Source organism: Haemorhous mexicanus, chromosome 2, assembly GCF_027477595.1.
Source record: "Haemorhous mexicanus isolate bHaeMex1 chromosome 2, bHaeMex1.pri, whole genome shotgun sequence".
NCBI lineage: Eukaryota > Metazoa > Chordata > Aves > Passeriformes > Fringillidae > Haemorhous > Haemorhous mexicanus.
This window is the reverse complement of record NC_082342.1, coordinates 34,943,123-34,963,713: the sequence shown is the minus strand read 5'-3', so window position 1 is coordinate 34,963,713 and position 20,591 is coordinate 34,943,123. Positions and strand designations below refer to the sequence as shown.

The following is a 20,591-nucleotide window of genomic DNA, read 5'->3' as shown; positions in this document are numbered from 1 at the left end:
TGATTTTAGCGTTCAGTGGTGGCAGCTCCACTTTGAAAGATAACATTGAACGCAGAGGGAGGAGGACTGCATGGCAGCTTATACTGTTGACATCAGAGGACATTTGTAAAAGTATTCGAAGCAAGGCTTCTAGAGTTTTGCATTCCTTTTATATTGTAAAACCAGAAAAATGGTGCATCGAATGAAACTCAAAAGTAATTGTGATTTAGATGCCTTTCACATGTTCTGTAATTGCAGCTGATTGCTGCAAATTATTATTGAGGTCAGAGCCCAAAAATATTTAGAAACTGATAAATGATAAGTTGTAGTGAAAATATTTTAAAATAAAACTAAGAACATGAAGTTTCTTGCTTTTATGTGAAGCCAGGCTCTATGAAAAGGTGATTTAAAGCTAACCTAGGGGCAGGTAATTTTGTTACATGTGCTGTGGGTTTTCTTTACGCGAATTCTGAATTAGCAGCTGGTGGTCACTGTGATATCGAGTGATATGCACCACGGCTCATCGTTTTCTTTTCTGAGTGCTGTCTCAGCTCTTTCTGCTGCTCTGTGTGTTCTTCTTTCTTTCTATTTTGTCTTAAATGGGAAGGGAAGGATTTGATGGCAGAAGTTCTACACTTTCAGATTCTGTTGTTTGTTTGGGTTACTTTGTTACTTTCCATCTGTCTGTAGCCCAAGCAGCCAGGTTCTTCCCAGATCCCGATAGCATCTAGCTGTGGTTGTGTAGGTTGGAGGGTTTGTATCTTCAGACATGAGGACTGAGTGATGGCAGGCATTATGGAAATGCTAGCTACAAATCCAGTGTCCCTTCAGGCTGTTACCCCGTCTTACTTTCTAGCTCATATTAAAAGTTGTGTAAGAGGTGGCTGACAGCAGCTGAGCCCGAGTTACTCAGAGGCAGCAGTGCTGCCAGTCTGGCAAAGGGGTCTGAGGCTTTGAGGCTGCCTGGACAGACAAGAGATCATGTCGACCCTGAAGGTAACAGTCTTGGCTCCCCTGGGAAGCTGCAACAGCCCCACAGTTACAACCGTTTCTTGCAATTAAAAGAATTATGTTAACAGGGATAGATATTTTAATAGTGTTGACAGGTCAAAACATGAGTTTGCTCATAGAAATTCATACCTAAGAGTTGGGCGTTTCAAGGAATGAAGCTTCTGTGAGTCTTCACTTTGTGCATGATTCGGTTTACCAGCTCTCCAGAGGACATAAGTGGTTTGCTTTAAGTCTAAAGCAGTCTTCATTTTAGATCTAGGCTTAAGGAAGTTGGTGAAAATCACACTGTGTACTACTTTATGTACTACTAGCACTTAGACAACTGTCTTGGACAATTCTGCTTCTTAAATTTCTATTCTTACATGCTTCCTGGGTTACATTAGACATAATGGACAAAAAGTTGCTACTAATTCTGAAATGTTTTAAAAGAACCCTCAAATTCTGTGCTAATTGGGTTAAAGTTGTAGAATTCTTTGTTTGGGATCATGAATTCATCTGCAGAATGACTTTCATCCAGCTGTGTGACTGCTACCTTTCACAGAAATCTTTGTCAGCTGCTAGAAGTGTTCCTCTGTTATGATTGTTTTGTCCAAGTCTCTGATATGGTGCATCTCATTCTGGCTGATATTTTTGTAAATTATTTTGAAATTTCACTTGCACTGCTGGTAGATTAATGAACTGATATTACCTTAGAGCAGAACAAGCATGCAGTTACTTATTTCCAGCTGACAGGGAAGCATGTTCTGCATTGCAGAATGACTTGAGTTGGCTTCACCTTCAAAGTTTGCGTATCCCGATCCTTAAAAAAACCTTATGCTCGCATAATGCTGCTGCCTGTCAAATACCAAATGCTTACTGAATAGTACTCAAATGTTTCTGCTCCAGTTCATTGCTGCCGGATGTTTTGAAAAGCATAAAATGTGTGTCTTTGCACTGTAGTTTTTTTTCTTTTACTTCTTTAGGGTTCAGTAAATAAAAAATATTATGAAAGAAATTATGGTTTTTAAGACTTGGTTTTCAAAAAAAAGGTGTCTGCAATATTTGACAGCTACTGAGAAACTACAAAGAAATACTTAGCTGTTGCTATGGTTGAGTGAAATTGTTGGAAGATGAAAGATAAAATGGTGAATCCCTGAGTATAAATGAGTGTTATTTGAAATATGGGTTGGATCACCAGTGACTAGAGAAAAAACCTACTATTTCTAAAATTAAATCTGAAAAAGGACAGAAGTGTCCTTGTAGTAGATCTTACATGATGTGTGGAAGAGGATAAATATTTGGGATTCTTTGGTGTTGTGGGGCTTAGTTTTGGTTTTTTGTTTTGTTTTTTTTTTTTGGTTGGGTTTTTCCATCTGAAGAGAAGATTGAGGAATTGTAACCTTGGTAATGAAACTTGCTTTAGAAAAGCGAGTTTTATTCAGCCTGAGTTTTTTAATATTGCCATTTTATTCAAGTGAGAGATGTGGGAGAAGGTGATTTGGAGAAGGTGATTTTGTAGTATAATCAACATCCTCCCTCGGTTAATGCTGTCAATATTCACATTTGGACAGTACCTGAGAAATGTGGCACAATTGACACCACAGGGACGTTTCTAGTACCAAAACAAAGTGAGGGATTAAAATGCGTTTACTTCTTTTCATATAGTGGAGTGAAAAAGGACTTTTATTCAACTTATGCTCTAACAGAAAGTGTTAAAAGCAGCTTGTTATGTTCATTATATGAATAAAGCTAAATAAAGCTGACAGCTTCTTAACTACTGATGTATACAAATCTATGTTCATGTGTACTAAACACTTCACTTAGTTCACTGCACTGAAGATGCTTCTAGTTTAACATAGCAGGATATAAGCTTTCATCTGAAGTTAAATGCTGCCATACTTAGACATTTGATTTTTGTCTGCTGGAAGTGTTTGTGCACAGATAAACTGTAGGAGCTGGAGTCAGATCTGCAGTGGTAATTCTCTGTTTCCTGGGGAGTGTAAGAGCTTAGGGAAGGGTTTAAGAACATGATGTACCCATCCCCAGTACCTGATAATACTCCTGTATCTTTAAGACCTTCCCCTACTGGAAGAGGTGGTTTTCACTGAAAAAAGTTGCCAGACACTCTGTAACAGAATTAATCTCTTCAAGTGTATTTAGCAGAGCTCAGATGTTTTACTTCAGGATGGGCTGACTCTTCCTGAAAGTGTGTTTCTCTTTGTGGGTTGTAAATGGATTATATGGAATTAGCTCAGGTGTCAGTATCTACATTTGTAGATATCTGTCCAGGTGCTTAGATGAATCCTACTGCTATGTTGCTGCCCTTTCCTATTTTTTAAAGGCAAAATATCTACAAAATTCCAGAAGTTTAGTATAGGAATGAAAATTCAGGCTCCTTTTAACAGAAGTTAGAGCATTTCTTTTCTAGTTGCTTGCCTTCTGTCTTGGCCACCCTCCTAGGAGGGAGTTGTAATTTTGATCTGAGAGTGAATGAAGACACTGAATAAAATTTTACCACTTCAATGTCTGTGCAACTTCTTAGTGTTAGATCAAAAGGTGAGCACGGTGAACATTGCCATCCCAACTTCTTTTGCTTACATCCTTTCTGCAAATGTGGGCCTCTATGATTGTAGTGGCCAGCAAGTGCCTCAGTCCAGACTGACATCGGGATGTAAATCCTCCTTTTGCTTCCAATATTCCCAGAGAGGGGTTGTGCTTCCGAATATGTACCTCTCTAGCATTTCTTATGGCAGAGTTGGATCAAGCCCTCTGATCAACCTGCTTGTTCTTTTTGTTATGTCTCTTAACTCCACTTGTGCTTTCTGTAGGACACCTTTGTTCCTAGCACAAGTGCAATGGGCAAGTGTATTCTGCAACATTCTCCAAAGGCTGGCTCCCAGTGCCTGAACTGGGCATGTTGATGCCACCCACTGCAGCTCATCTCTGCCCACTTCTTCCAGTGAAAAAAACCCAAACTACTGAAACTTCTCTGAAGTGAACTTACCCCAGTGTTTCCAGAAGCCCTGGAGATGCATACTTGCAGTGAGGGGCTGTGAAGCACACTAGAGTCTACTACTAAAAGTGTAGTCTTTACAATTACTTTTCACCTTTGTCATACCTACACTTTATTTGAGAATTGTAATTACACAGTTCGGGGCTGAGGAAGGAAATGAGGAGGATTTTCTGTTCATGATTTAAAAGTCTTGGTTGTATTGGAGACTGAGATGCATCAGCAGGCAAGAGAATCCTGGAGTAATTTTAGTTTCCTCTCTGTATCAGCTACAATGAAGCTAGAATGAAAGATACCTGTGCTGGGGTGTCTTTGTTTTCATGGGGTGTGGTCCCAGCAGTTTCCTTCAGGTTTTGCATCTGCCTAAATGAAGGATCAGCAAGTCAAGTACTTGATTTTAGACAGTAGAAATGTACGGTGGTGTCACTGCATGTGTGTCAACTGCCAACAATGGCTACCAGTGACAATTTCAAATGTTTTCAGTACCTGTTTTTAAGGGCAATCTGCTTGTTTGCATATTGCTGCCACAGTTTGATTTGTCTTACTGTTCACATGTCCTAAGTTTGTAGACTGGAGCCCATTTTTTTATTCAATACATTTTTGAGTCAGTGAACTGGGCTTTATTTGCTGTCTTTCCTGGACTATATTCAGTTTCTAAAATAGAAATTTTTCTATGTGCTATTTTTTCCTGCCTTGTTTTCAAAGTAATATTCTTTTTTTCTTCAACCTCCTATTCTTTTTCATTGCACAGTACAGCATGCTTTTCCAGTTAAATTTTATGATTTTTTCTAACATCAGTGCTGCCTTTGTTAACCTTTCTGCTGTTCCTTATAATATATTAGCTTAAAAAGTCCCCAACATTCCTAGTCACTTAGTAGCCAAAGAATGAAATAGGGGGCCTGTGAAAGATGAAGCTATCTTCTGTCTGCTAAAGGGCTGCTGAAGAACAGCTCTCCAGTGATTTTGTTTACTTTTATATGGCCTTTAATTCCAGTTTCAGGAGTTATGCCGATGACAGTGAAAGTGATTTTTTTTTTTAAATTTCAGTTTCATGTACAGTGAGAAGGTAACTGATGGTAGTGTGAGCATTAGAAGGCAAAGCATAATCAGATTGAACTGCAGACAGGGAAAGATGATAGAATAAAAGATATGGGAGGAAAGGGTGCTCAAGGTGGTGCTATGGGTTTAGGAAAGAGTGTTTGGGAATCTGCTTCTTGGGAAAGGAACTGGTGGTGTTGGTTGACAGCCACTGAACATGAGCCAGCTGTGTGCCCAGGTGGCCAAGAAGGCCAGTGGCATCCTGGCCTGTATCAGCAGTAGGGTGGCCAGTGGGACCCAGGCAATGACTGTCCCCCTGTAGTCAGCACTGATGAGGCCAAACCTCAAATTCTGTGGTCTGTTTTGGGCCCCTCAGTACAAAAAATACCTTGACATGCTGGAGTGTGTCCAGAAAAGTGCAACAGAGCTGGTGAAGGATCTGGAGCACAAGTCTGGTGAGAAGCAGCTGAGGGAACTGGGATTTTTTTATTCTGGAGAAAAAGAGGCTTGGGGGACGTTATCACTCCACAACTGCCTGAAAGGATGTGGTAGCCAGTTGGAGGTTGGTCTGTTCTCCCAGTTAACAATAGGGCAAGAATAAATGGTCTCAAGTTGTGCTGACAAGGTTTAGTTTGGATATTAGGAAAATTTCTTCATGGAAAGGATTGTCAAGCACTGGAACAGGCTGCCCAGGGAAGCGGTGGAGTCACCATTCATGGACATATTTAGGATGTGTAGATGAGGCACATGGGGTCATGGTTTACTGCTGGGACTTGGCAGTGCTGGGTTGGCTGATACAATGAAGTCAGGATGCAGCTCAGCTAGCAATGTCTGTTATGCTGGTGATGCAACTTACTAAAAGAACTGGGGGTAGAAAAGGCATTTTGGTCCCAGTTGAGAGCACTTTCCATGTTGGTCACGATTTGTTTGCAAGCAGCAGTGAATGAGGTGGTGTGCTGGGTTCCTTGCATGGGAATGTGTCAGAGGGGGTTTACCAGCAGGATAAAAATCTTACCTTTGCTGGCTAATGTTGGTGACCCCTGCTCTGAATAGTCCAGGTAAGAAGAGTCTTCTAATATGTATTTGTACAGACAAGAGAGATAAATGTTCTTAGATATTTGTGTGAAAATGATCTAGCTGGTGAGCATCCAGATTTCAAAGTACTTTCCTAGGATAACAATGTCATTTAAATGTGAGCATGGTTTGTTTGTTTGTAATGACTGCCAACAATCTTTCTAGGAACAGGATATAAAACTGCTACTTGGTGACTTGTTCATTCTGTTTTGATCTGTGGTTTAATTACAGCATGTTTAATTGCTCTTTTCATTTACTCAGGAGGCAGAGCAGTTTCATTTTTTCCCCTTTCCTGTGTGTTTTGGTTTTTGCTGTTGTTTTTTGTTTGGTTGGTTGGTTTTTTGGTGTGTTTTTTTTTTTTTAATAGGCACACACTTTGGTAGGATAATACTCATCAAATGACTCAGAAAATAAAATATTTAGATTGTCCTTTCAAACAGGAACAACTGCTCTTTTTCTCATGAGGTCACATGATTCCAATTTGTTATTTTTTATGCCAGACTTGCTGTGTGAAGATGGGGCTCCTTAGTGCCACAGTTTTTTTTATCAGAGGTTTACTGAATTTTCTTGCCTGGGTTCAAACTAGGGAGTTTTGTCTTTCCATGTATTTATCATGCCAAGTTCATACCAAGCCTGCCATTTTTCTCTGTTCTATAAACTTCTGTGAATAACTAAAAGGGTCTCACATTGTCCTTATACTGAGTTGAGATAAGAAACAAGTTAGATAGTTCTTCAAGAAGAATATTTATGTTATAATAAACCAGTGCTGGTACCAAAGGGGAGATGCTGTTCCCTTTCTTTTACTCAATGTTTGCAAGTTGTTTAATGAAACAGACGAGGGACTTCTCTTTGGTTGAAACTTATCTAGAAGACAAGATGTTTGCTGCCTCAGACTGCTCGTGGGACTTCAGACTTCACACAGAAATTAAGAAGAATATTAAAGATGCTGGAAATGTGGTCACATGCCTATTGGGGACTCTTGTGCCTTTCGTAAGGGATGCAGCTGACTGGTTTTAAGCAAATTTGTGCCTAAGGACCTGTCTGTAAAGGGAATTAACTGCATGGTTTGTGTGATGAGCTAAGTGGTAAATTATCATAGAATGGTTTGGGTTGGAAGGAACCCTAAAGATCATTTCAACCACCCTGCTGTGGGCCAGGATACCTTCCAGCAGACCACACTCCTCCAAGTCCCATCCAACCTGGCCTTGAGTACTTGCAGGGGTGGGGCATTCACTGCTTCTCTGTGCAGCCTGTTCCAGTGGCCCCGTACAAACTCTTTACTGGTGTCTGAGGAGATGCTCTTACCTTTGTCTGTGCCTCCAGGACAGCTCCCTCTGGCATTCACAGCAGAGCGATTTGAGCAGGGTGGAAACCGTCTCCTATTTGCCATTAAACTCCATGCAGGGTGCCAGTAGCTAATCCACATCAGCTGTGTGCTGGTTGCTGAGAGCTGCCTTCCCTTAGCAGAAAGGAGGTGGGAGATCATTAATGATCTCATCAATCTCAGCTGTCCTCTTGCTCAGTGTGGTGTTATTTGACAGTGCAGTCATAGCATGCAGAGGTAATTTTGGTCAAGGTAGAAGGATGAAAAAGAACGTATGGTTAATGGAAATATTTGCCATGTATGTCTTATGAGTCACTTTATTTCCTCCACTTGCCAAAACAAGTTAGCATGGAAAATGGTTTACTAGTGTAACTGGGAAGACCTGTTTGTGTTCGTGAAGCATGAAAACTGCCAGCAGCCTTTGCATCCCAGAGTTTTATTTTTTATTCCCTCCACCCCAGGTCCCCCCAGCACTAAGAGTTCAGTGTTCTCTTCCTGGGTCCCAGAAGGAGAGCAGTAGGCACAGGCTTTGTAATCCATTTCAGTACCAGGTGCTCTGTGTACATCATGGTTCCAATCCTCCTCTCTGTGTCCGGCACTCCAGATCTGCTTTTATACCAAGGTTTTTTTGTTTATAATAATTTTCAAAATAACAGATTCCCCCATCCTCCTGCTGGACTCAGGACTTTGTCATATTTTCTGTTTTCAGCTGCTGTTTCAGGTTTTTTTAGGTGAGTTGTAAGCCTTTTCATTTTGGCAGGGAAAATGGGGTGAAATGGGGTTATGGTTACATGAGAAGTTGTCTTTAATGTGTGGTTGTGTAGGTGTTTGAAAGTTACAGCTTTTCTAGCCAGCTGATGGGGTTTTCACATGTTTGTATGTTTTCTCTTCCATTTCAATTATTCTGGTGTTCCTGAATTTATTAGACATGTGACTGATGTATAGGATGCTCTCTGAAATGCTGGAATAGACAGAATAGTGTTCAAAGGACACTTGTGTGAGGCCCAGAAGACAACCTCCCTTCCAGGGAAGTATAGGGTTTAACAAATGGGCTGAACTCCACCAGAAGCTTTATAATTGGTTATGGTGACTCATTCGTCCTGGCTTATGACTTCTTCCTATGAAAAGTATGTATTTTTGAATATCTAGTAGAATGCACCATGCTTTAATTATAGCCAATTCTTTGAAATTTTTGTACAGCACTTTTGTAAAAGAAGAACTGCTATTAGCCCTGTGCGCAGTTCTAGTGTTTTCTCCACTGCTTAAGCATATTCTGAGAAGGTTTTAGAGAACTCCTGTATTACTTTCCAGAGAGATCAAAGTTTTATAAAAGTTTGAGAATATAATTCATATTTAGAGGGTTTTTTAAATAGTTCATCATGCTTTTTTGACCAGAACCTCACACACAATGGCAGTTATACAAGAAGGAGGCTGTGTATTGTTCCTTCCCTTATGTGAAATTTTTACAAATGCCGAACATTGTTACACAAGTTCCTGAAATGAGTGATGCAGGTCCCACATGAATGGAGATGAAATTTTATAAAGGAGATAGTTGTCTACTGTTGTTATTTGCTGAAACCAGCCGGCAACACAACCCAAAATAATTATGCTCATTCTCTTTGGTGTTATGTTCTTTCTCTTACATATAGGATAGAACAATTTTGTAAAAATGATCCTTACTGATGTCTCAATTCAATGAACTCTTGTCAGGAATTCTCTCTGTAGTCTGAACAAAAGTGAGTTAATTTAAATCTAAGCAGGTTCAATGCATTTCTGAGCGGATTAAAGTTTTCATTGTGCAATTTTACTCCCTGCCACGTAAGTGCTTTGGGAGAGATTTGCCACCACTCTTTAGCCTTCCAAGGCCATCTCCTTAGCTGGCGTTTTTGGACGAGTCAGGTGTACGTCCTATTATTTACAGTTACTTTGGATGTAATACAAAGTTTGTTTCTCAGTCCTGTAGGCTTCTGCTCCTGTGGTTATTGGGGCATATGGCTGGTCAGGCTGCACTTCACACACTCCCTAGAGAGCAAACTAGACATCAGTTTTCTTTTCCAAAACTCCTGGCTCCTTCATTACACCAGGCGTGTACTGTGGGATTCCTCTCAGCAAAGGGAAGAGGCGAAAAGCCAGCCCAGAAATCCAGTCAGTAATACTGCATAATACATGAAAAGCATCTTGAAAGAGTAGTAAACAGAGAGTGGATATGAAGTGTTCAGTGAAATTTGTAAAAGTAATCACATTGATGCATTATGAAGATCCTAGAAATACAGGAGCTGAAATGCTGAAACTGAGACGGTGACGTATCTGTAGATACTAACACAACTCACAGGAAGTGCTTATCCAAGAGCATGCATATTACTCCAATTTAAAAAATTTTTCATATTCCCCATTTTTTTTCTCACACTAAAGCTCTAGCAGAGATTTTTGTGGTGACTGGAATTTGATTTTTTGAAACAAATCACCTGTGCTTCTTTAAACTCGGATTCCAATGAGTACATACCCATAAAAAGGTCTGATTTAAAAACAAACAAAAAAGGATGTTGAAGAAAAGCTTTGATTCAGAAAGATTTTGAATACTCTGGCTCAGGTCCACGACACACAAACACAGCAGAGGTTTAATTGTATGACTTAAATAGATAGAATTGCTCATGTGTATAAAGTACTTTGTGCTTAATTTTGTTAGTGCCAGCTGCTTGGCACTTGTTGGGGTTAAGACCTTTGATCTTGTTCCTTTTAAAATAAGTGTTCAAAATAATGAAAAGCATCAGTTTTCAGAAAAAGCAGGGTGTCTTCAGTATGTAATGGAAATATTATATGTAAATGGAATGAAAAAGAACAAGCCAGGACTTGTTGCTTATGAATTATCTATACTGAAAAGAGGTCTCTTTGAGGATACCAGGCTGTTACTATTTGCCTTTATTTATTCGAGGAGTTTGTTTCAGAAATAAAGAAATTTCATACACAACACAAGCATTTTTTAGCAACTCACTATGTTTCCGTGAAAGTTGAGGCATTTGATTGAAAGACAAAGAAAAGTTGGGTGAATTCAAGTTAGATATTAAAAAGATTCACAGAGGTAATGTATAAATGAGTAAAAGAACAAACATCTCAGTGGCATCTACTTTAAAACAAACACATTTGATGTTCCAGCTGTTTATCCTGTGTCAAATAATGCTACCAGACCAGTAGAAAAATCATAAATTATAAGAATAAAAATTATTGGGTTTAAAGCTTTCAACGTGTGTGTGCATGAAGTACTGAAAATGCTTTTAGAATATAAAATTGTTTGCAAAGAGTAGAGAAATAAAAATACTTGAAAAGTTAGTTTTTGGAGTTTTTCTCAGCAAGTTACAGATGAGAAAGCTGATGTCACTGGGCATGTAGAATTTCATTAATAATTATCAGTTACGTAGTTCTTAGAAGCTATGCTACTCATTAACTTACAAAATCAGTGTTCTGCAAATTTGCCACTTGGTGGTGCCAAATTGATTTATAAATCACAGATGTGAGCTGAGAAAAGCTGTTGAAGTTGTTTCTGAGGCATGTACACTAAGAGATACATAAATTTTCTTGGAAAACTTTGATTTTTAGGACAGCACTGGTGCAGCTGTACTTGGCAGCACTTCTGGCAACCATTCTTCAAGCCCCATATTTGAGGTACCTCTCTGTCCCTTCAGTATCAGAGAGAGTAAGTGTATAGCAAAGCTGCATCTGTGAGAGCAGAGTTTCAGGAACATTTCTTCCATACCATACCCCTGGAGAAAAATAATTTGGATCCTGTGATATTCCAGGCATGGTGCAGAGTATGGCTTTGGGGTTTCTGGAGGCAGCTGCAGGCGTGTTGCTTGCAGTATTATTTTTGTGGGGGTTTGACTGGAGTAGTTCCTGTACAGTTGTGGTTTTAACACTGCCAGAATTTCCACAGGTTTATCACTGAGCTCTATATCCTTGAATTGAAGGGTGATGATTATCCTAAATGTAAATCTAAACAAAAAGAGTCATGATTAAATTAACTTTCCTCCATCTCTCAGTTGCAGGGCAGCTCTTCAGCAGGCTTGAAGTTTCTGTTTTATTAAAATGTCTTAATATGTTACAGTGTTTCAGTATTATCAGTGTTTAGCATTGAAGAATATTTGCACCAGACTTAACAACTTCTTTTTTTATTTTTCTCTCTCTCAATGCTACAGTCCCAAAAGAATTGGTGGAGCTTCACTTGAAACTGATGAGAAAGATTGGGAAGTCTGTCACAGCAGACAGATGGGAAAAATACTTGATCAAGGTACCGTATGCATGTTGTATTATTCTGCAATGCTGGAATAAGGTTGTGATGAGCAGTTGCGTGAGCACGCCCTAGTATGAGCTACAGGAGCCTTGGGCAGTACCAGCATCAACACGCATACATCAGATCCCAGCTTAACTTGCAGTCTGCCTAGGCTTGTGGAAAAAGGTCTCTGAAAATAGGCACCATCTTCTGCATGTGAAAGAGTGCCCACCCTCATAATTGGCAGAAAAATACTTTCTTGAATATTAAGACACTAAATAAAGAAGATTTAGTATCCTGCAAATGGGTTAAATTGAGCAGAGATTTATACAGTAGCAGTTCATTGTATATCGCTTGTCTGAATATGATTTAATTACTGTGATTTGGCTGATATTCTTAGAGGAACCATACAGAGGTCTTGTAGCATGTGTTAATAAAAAAAGAAAGTATTGCAGTGATTTATATCTGCATGCTCAGAATGGCACAGCTAAGGTGAAAATGTAATTATGCATCAGTAAAAATAGAGCATCCCATTGTTTTGCATAATTCTGTTTTGGTATTTTAATTGCAGCTGTGTCTTTGTTGACACTTTACATACAAATAGTTTCAAGTTTAAATAATTTACACTGTTTCAAAAAATAAGAATATATGGGTAGTCAAAATTAATAGGTTACCATTTCCCCTCTGGATATGTTCCATGTGTCTTTTAATCCACAGAATTGTAATCTTGTTATTGTCTGTACAGCCGTGATCACATCTTGCTTAGAAATACAGCATCTTGGTCATAGCAACCGTACAAATAATGGCACTTGGCAAATCCAGCTGCAGGTGTCCCCCTTAAATGTTGTCTGTAGGCTCTACAGAGGTATGAATTTGTCTTGAGGTTTGTGTACCCTTTAAGATGATGATGTTTTTAGGGCTGGGAATGTCTTGAGGAATAACATGCTGAAGGCCCTTTGTTAATTTTGACCTGTTAACCAACTGTAAAGCATTGATGATAATCTTTGAAAATAGTAATGTAATAATTTATGTAACTTGCGTGTACTTTGTGTATTACCAACTAGTGTGGTTACTGAATTTTGTTAAATTCCTTAATAAAACCAAAAACCATTGCAGCAAACTGAGAAAACCCAACTCTGGCTAATGAACTTATGTACCCCACTGGATCCACTTACCAGTTGTGTGGTAAGCAGAAGGCAGGGCGATAAAACAAGTTTGAGGGAGTAGTTTGGAAAATCTTCTTCAAAGCAGTTTGGAAATTCTTCTTCAGGGAAGCAGTAAGGAAACCCTCCCTCACACCCCTGTTAAGACCAAGTAAGTGTTAATAAATTCTACTTCATTTAACAGTCTCCAGAGCTAACTTGAAGCTTATTCTGGCCAGTGGTTCAAAGAAACCTTGAAGAACAAAGGAATTTGAATATAACTAATTAGAAAGGTATGCTAATATTGTCCCCAATTCAAAGGAGTATGATTAATTTAGAAAAACAAGAAAGAGTATTGGGAATGCCACAAAAGCCAGGAAAAACTGAAAAGATGTGGAACAGCTGAGAGCATTTTTCCTTGATGCCTGCAGTATTGCTCCACATATTATTGATGACACTCTGGGAGGCAAAGTTGACCTGGTTTTCCTTTGTTAGAAACTACTGATGTGTTGCTTTGATAAAATAGGGCTTGATATATTCTAGATGTTCTTATTTAGGCAGAAACTTTAGTGGAGGGCATTCAGACTTACATGCTCTTAATATTTATGCAGGTATGAATTATTATATTTTGTTTATATACCAACTAATTATAAAATGTGCCTCACTTGACTGTTATGCATATATAGAGTATCATAAAAATTGTCTCTGAGCTGTGGCTGGTATTTTGACAGGTGGATATATTTTGGAATAGGAAATGAACATGGTACTTGAGAGTTCTTTCCCTTCCCTTTTCTGGTGGTGAACCACCCAAGTTGGATCCACCAGCGTGTGCACTAGTTTTTTATGGAAGAAAATGGCTGTAGGTCTCTGTGAGTCTGACTTCCGTCCTCTGCACAAGGAATGTCTTGTGGTCATGTGTGGCTGAGATAAGAAATGACTGGTCCCAAGCATTCCAACAACCAAGAGGGAGTGTCCAGCTTAGCTGATTTTGAGAAACATATAGTGAGGTCACATTGCACTTTCTCCTGACAAAGTGTTTTACTTAACTATTGTCAGACATAACTTAGATTTTTATACAGAGAAGATTTCTCTGCATTGTTCCATCTGAAACCCTCAACATAAAATCAGCACATTCTGAACACATTTTTGATTGTTAGAATTCAGGTGTTTGTAGTCCCACCCAAGGAGACTCCTCTGTCAAGGAGACTCCTCTTTCATGTTCCTGTTTTCCTTGTTTAAAGTGAACATTTGGCACGGTAATAGTGTTGGATGCCATCATAGCTGCTTTGGAATTATTTGAGAGGGATGTTTCAGCATTTCTTGCAGGGTGGGAAGGTGCTAACCACTCTTAGCATGCAGAAGCCAGGAGTTTCTGCAAGCAGCAGCTTTGTGATCAATGTGAAGCATCCTCTCTGGGAAGGCAGAGACTAAGATTTCAGCAGAGTCTGGATCAATGAGATATGTAGTTCAGGGTTGTGACAGCACTTGTCAGGAGAAAGCACAATTATCTGGTTTTTAATTGTTGAAATGTAGTCATTTCAGTTTGAACAGATGCTTCATCAGCTCTGATGTCTCAAAGCTTTTGCTTTGACAGTCACACACTTCATAGCACATGAAGCTTCTCATTATTGCTCTCATACTTAATGACTAAGTAATGAACAGCAACTGGCATATGCCCTGAGCAAGGGTTTTGATATAGAGTTTCCCAGTGTTCTTATTACATGGTTGAAAAGGAGAGGAAAGTAGAATAGCTTCATTTTGTGAGTGAGCAGCGATTGTCTCCTGCTGTGAGCTTTGGCTTGGCATCAGAGAAGTCCCTGTGTAATATTCTTTAACCTCAGAGCAGGAAAAACTGCTCTTCAGCAGGATCTCTTGTGACCAGAGTGCTCTTCACTGTTTTCTGTAGGTCACAGCTTAAAGTCATGCTTTATGGTATGCCTAGGCTGACCTAACTGCAGGCTTACCCTTGTGCCACCTGAGAAATGGTGTCAGTACTGGGCTAGTGGAGGGTTGATAGTGTGGCTGTGGGGACAGGGGAGGGGTTGCAGCCCCTTTGCTTGATTGGAGCCCTGGTGGAGTTTTACATTATGAATCAGTTAATCTGTATCTTTGGTGGGTGAAATTTAGGATTATTTTTGCTGCTGTTTCCAGAGAAAGCTGCACTCAGATGTGATTGGCAGGTTTCTAAGTAGCTTGGTAACGGTATCTTAATGTAAATAATAATTTGTTGACTGGGAGACTGCAGTGTTCTGATGGAGTCCTGCCTTGTAGACTGAAGGGCAGCAGCACCTTTTGCGCTGATTTGACGGTTGTAGTTCAGCAGTGGCACTTCAAAATAATTCCAGCTGGAGGTGTAGCTGTGATCAGCTTTTGCCTTTTCATGGATATTTCCACTGGAATAGCCTCACTGACTGGAGATCCCACCATGTGTCCTCAATTGATGAGCAGCTTGTCTCTTCTCTGAGAGTTGGCTTAAGCATGTCTGAGTTGTTTAGGGGGAGAGGGAATTTCTTCTTCACTTTTATTATTCAAGCTCATGCTGATTCAATCTATTTCTCCTCTACTACTGCTTTTTCTGGTGATAGAATTTTTTTCTCCCGTATTGGTGTGGTTGAATTTATTTGCTTGAAATAAATTGAAATTGGCTATATTTAAAATATTTTAAAATATTTGTCAAGCAACTTGAAGCTCAAGATATTTTGTCAAGAGTAATAATTCCGCAGTGTAGAGTGAGTAGCAGTTGCATTTGTTATCTGCAGTACAGTTGAAGGACTTAGAGGGCCTCAAGAGACCCTGGCAACTTGTCTGCTAAGTGCTGCAAGGAGGTATAGTAGGAAGTCATGTCTGCTTGAGAGAATTTATCTTCTAAATAGACAAATAGAAAAATCTGAGATTTGTACACAGCAAAGACATTAATACCTTCCCATTCCAGAATCATGCTACCTAATTTAGGATGTTTAGAGAATGTGATGGTGATCAGGACCTCGATCTCCTCCTCTATAAAAATTCAACAGTGCTTGCTAACATGCCTCAGTTTTACTTTTTGTTTTTCTGTAAGACTTTCTGACTGCAATTCCAAAGAGATCATGTATAATTAATTATTGTAGTAAAGGTACTACTAATAAAAAAATTTAAAGTTGCTTTTTTCTCCTAACCTTAGAAATATGCTTATTTTGTTTGTAACAGATATGTCAAGAATTCAACAGCACTTGGGCTTGGGAGATGGAAAAAAAAGGATACCTAGAAATGAGTGTTGAATGCAAACTGGGGATTCTGAAGGTACACATTCATCTTCTAAGGTTCTAAGTTACTGCTTCCTCACTCACTTTAAGGTCTTGCAAACTTAGCTTGACTGAACCATAAGCGCATATATTAGATATAGAGCTGATCTTGAACAGACATAATATTATTCATTGTAGTGGGATGGACCCAAACTGCATGTAACACTTGGTTTGCATATTTTTCACACTTTGTGTGAGAATTGTCTCATGCTTACTGCTGTGTCAAGAGCTCTTTGTCTTTGTAATACACACTTTGAAATGTGTTTGTTTCCTTGCTGAATTCCAAAGGCAAAATGAGACTTAGTCTTTTGTGGTCTTGACAAAATTGTCAGGGTTGGTTCCAAGTTATGTGTGGGTTCTATTGTAGAATGAGATAATTTGTGCTACGTAATAAAATTTGAGAATAAACTTTCTAAGCTAGCCAAGTTAAAAAAACCCAAAACCAACCCAAACCCTTATCTCTCATTTAAAAACAGCATGGTCTGGAAAAAAACTTATAGCTACAGATGACACACAGATCCAACAGGGAGAGGCCTAAAAACAAGTTCAAAATCACACTGAAATCACCTGATTTTCTTCTTTCTGTTTATATTTTTGATATCTTACCAGTCTTTTTACCTTTTCAGTATCTCTGCGAATGTCAGTTTGATGACAATCTAAAGTTTAAGAATATCATTAACGAGGAGGATGCTGACGCCATGCGCCTGCAGCCCATTGGTCGGGACAAGGACGGCCTCATGTACTGGTATCAGCTGGATCAAGAGCATAATGTCAGGATGTACATAGAAGAACAGGACGACCAAGATGGATCCACATGGAAGTGCATTGTTAGGTATTCCTTTTTTTTATTTTGTGGGGTTTATAGCTATTTGTGACTCGGGCTCAGAAATGTATTTCAACAAATCTTCATTTCTCACACAGTAGGATTCATGACAGTGGGATTTTCTACATTGACATCTACGTTCTAGTGAAAAATCATGTACAGAAGTAACTCACAGATTTGTTGGTAGGAGTCATCACATAATTTGTTTCCTGCTAGTTCAAGCTACAGTAAATATATAGAAAGCGTAGCAAGAGAAGACTGTCTGAGGATGATGGCTCCTTATTCCTTACTGGCCAGCTAAATGCCTTAGAAAACAGAACACTCTTGCTTTCTTAACTTCAGCCTTGTTAGGAAAGCTCCAAGTGGACAGATTTGTTCTTGGGGAAATTATATTGCAATTACTCCTGTTGGAAAGAAGCCATAGGAGGCCAAGGAGATGCTTGGAGGGCTGGAGTACCTCTCCTGTGAAGACAGGCTGAGAGACTTGGGATTGTCCAGCCAGGAGAAGAAGAGGATCCAGGAAGAACTCAGAGCCCTTTCCAGTACCTAAAGGGGCTCAGGAAAAGGGAAGAGGGATTTGTTAGAGAGGTGTGTAGTGACAGGACAAGGGGTAATGGCTTCAAACTGACAGAGGCCAGATTTAGATTTGATATTACAGAGAAGTTCTGTGAGAGCGGTGAGGCAGCAGCACAGGTTGCCCAGAGAAGCTGTGGCTGCCCCATTGCAGGAAGTCTTCAAGGCCAGATTTGATAAGGCTTTGAGCAACTTGGTCTTGTAGGTGTCCCTGCCCATGGCAGGGAAGTTGGAATGGGTTGGTCTTTGAAAGTCCTTTCCAACCCAAACTGTCTGCAGGTTATTTACACTGCCATGATTTCAGTAACTGAGGGAGTCATACAGAAATACTTAAACCACCATCAATAGGCCATAAAATGATAAGCATCACTACAAGTTACATATATACAGCTGTTGTGGGGGAATAAAGTAAATGTGCCCAGACAAACAGATTAAGAGCTGATCCGTGCATCATCCATCTCTTCCATGCGTTATAGACTCCAAAATTCATTGCCAAAGGAAGAAGAAACCAGGGTTCTGCTGGGAAGGACCTAATACTCCACAGTCACAGCAGAAAACCACAGTAATGCATTAAAAAATCTGAAATGGTTTTAAAACTCATGAGACTCCACATATTGTGATTGTTGCAGGCTTCCTTTCTTTCTGTAAACCTGGGAAAAACAAATTGCTGAACATTGACTTTGAAAAACAGATGTGAGAGCCTTATTATTCTAGTCCATTAAGAAAGCAATGACTGTTCAGTCATGGCTCGAATTCTTTATAAATTAAGGTGGATTTTTTTAATAGTTGGATGTACAGTTTTATTAAGGAGTTCCAGTGCACTGAGATTCACTCTCAGACAGATGTGCACCAATGGTTTTGCTGTCATAACTTGAGTTGATGGAGTTTTTTAGACAACTTGGTGGTGTTGTTTGTTTCATGTGCTAAGGATAAACACTTGCAAAAAGTATCTAAATTAATTTGCTGTTTTCTTTTGCAAATTTCACTCAAATGATATGGTTGCTTCTTTGGTGCATGAGCAGAGAGCTGTAGTTTGTTCACTGCTGAGAGAAAAAAAGAAACAGCAAAGAACAATCAGTGATGATTAATGAGAGGGTACTAAATAACAGAATACTAGTAGCAGCTTGGATCAAGACGCAACAGGAATTGAGTTGAGATAGTTAAGTAGATATGGTCCTTCCAAAAGCAATATTTTTATTTTGGTATGGATAAATTGAAAGGTTTCTGACTGCAAAGGTGCAGCCACTGGTGGGACAAACATTTCAGTTTGCTTGTGTTTGCACTATATAACTCGATAAGGTTTTCAGGGTAATTAATTTAAGCAGATAATGTTTGTTTACTTTTCATGAATCCCTTTGGGGTAAGTAAGTGGCTTATCAAACAGTGTGTTTTTCTCTTCTAGAAACCGCAATGAGCTTGCCGAGACCCTTGAGCTCTTGAAAGCACAAATTGATCCTGCTCTGTTGAAAAATAGCAATTCTCAGCAGGAGAATTCATCACGTGAAAGTCCAAGCATAGAAGATGAAGACACCAAAAAGGGTGAAGAAGCAGCTACACAAGGTTTTCTGCCTTCTTTTCTCAAAGTTTAGGTGTTTTTCTGTGGCAATGTTAGAATTTTCAGCCTCACAGAAAGTTACTGTGTTAGATTAGGACTTTAAAAAAGCAAATCAAGTAAATATTGAATACTTTCTAACTCTGAATATATTTGGAGGTTTTTCAATACATATTTAATTTCAAACACTTATTTATAGGAAGAGAGTTGTGTAAATAATGTTTTCTCAGTAGCTTTTTTTTTCCTGCACATTTTGTATAATACTGTAAATCCTCATTATTGTATGTTTTTGTGGAGCATTGAGCAGCTGCCAAACTTCTCCTGTTTTAGCAACATTAAAATTTGAAAAAGAAATCTGCTTGTGCAATGCCATGATTGAAATCAAGACCGTATTGGGTGTGATGTTTATTCTTGCTTTTGAGTTTGAATCAGAAAAATATAGGTTATTTCCTTAAATGTTTCACAGTTGATAAAATATTTCAAGAAGACATGAGCTTGAGTTAAAACAATTGAAATGGCTGAAACATTGTTGAAGTGAGGCTGTCCTTATCTGCCTCCATTATATTGTTGTTATTAAAATCACAGAATTATTTAGGTTAGAAAAGATCTCAAAGATCAAAGCCAAGAACCTTTTTCCTTCCTTATTATCATGCCATTGCACGTGTTTGGTAACTTGCCTGACTTGTTGATTTGTGCATTGGTTTTACTAAGTATCAGTCAGCCGGAAGTATTTGACTTCTTAAGAATCTTGTCTTCTTTCAGGTCTTGAAAAACTAGAAGCCTGTTATCCCAAGTAATTTTAGCCCAGTTTTACTACCTAGTCTTATTATTTTGTTAAAATGCAGGAAAATATTTTTACAATCAGAAACAAATTTTAAGTATTCTAGTGTGTTAGTCAGTGTTTCTACAAATGTGTTGAAGTTAATTGGATATGTGGAATTAGCCAAGGCTTGTCTTGGTTTTGGGTATCAGAGAGAAGGAATTACTATTGTATTCTTCTTTACAACAAGCAGTGTAGAACAGAAGAAATAAATATTTAGGTAAAATTGGAGTTGTTGTGGAAGTACTGAGAGATGATTGTAGAAATGACAGTCAATTGTGCCACGACACTCTAGAATTATCTTTCAGTCTAAGGCATTTCCAGTATCTAACTCTGCATGTAGGTGCCAACACAACCTGCATAGTTACCAACACTGCAGAATTAATTCCATGTACTGATTGTGCTTTTGTCTCAGTCAAGCCAACGTAGATCAGCTGATTGACACCTCTTCTTCAGATACGATTTTGCTTTACATTGAATTCAGGAGCAGCCATTTTAAATGTCCCTAGTGTAGATAATTCTCCAAATCCTCTGGCAAACTCACCTGGCCCAGTACTTGCATTAGGCTGTGTATTGGTGTAAAATCACCTCTAGGCGCTAGCTGCAGAGTCATAGAGTAGTTTGGGTTGGAAGGGACCTTTAAATGCCATTTAGTCCAGCCTCCCTGTGATGAGCAGAGACATCTTCTATTGGATTGATTTGTGCAGAGCCCCTTCAGCCT

General features: G+C 39.1%; 1 protein-coding gene across 1 annotated transcript in view; it reads left to right on the top strand.

Moving 5' to 3' along the window:
- RSF1 (remodeling and spacing factor 1) overlaps positions 1-20,591 on the top strand; it is a 60,616-nt gene that overhangs the window by 13,368 nt on the left and 26,657 nt on the right. Inside the window, exons 2-5 of the mRNA XM_059838402.1 lie at positions 11,606-11,697; positions 16,008-16,100; positions 16,729-16,934; positions 18,901-19,058. Coding sequence (XP_059694385.1) covers positions 11,606-11,697; positions 16,008-16,100; positions 16,729-16,934; positions 18,901-19,058 — 549 coding nt within the window. The remainder of the gene's footprint in view (positions 1-11,605; positions 11,698-16,007; positions 16,101-16,728; positions 16,935-18,900; positions 19,059-20,591) is intronic.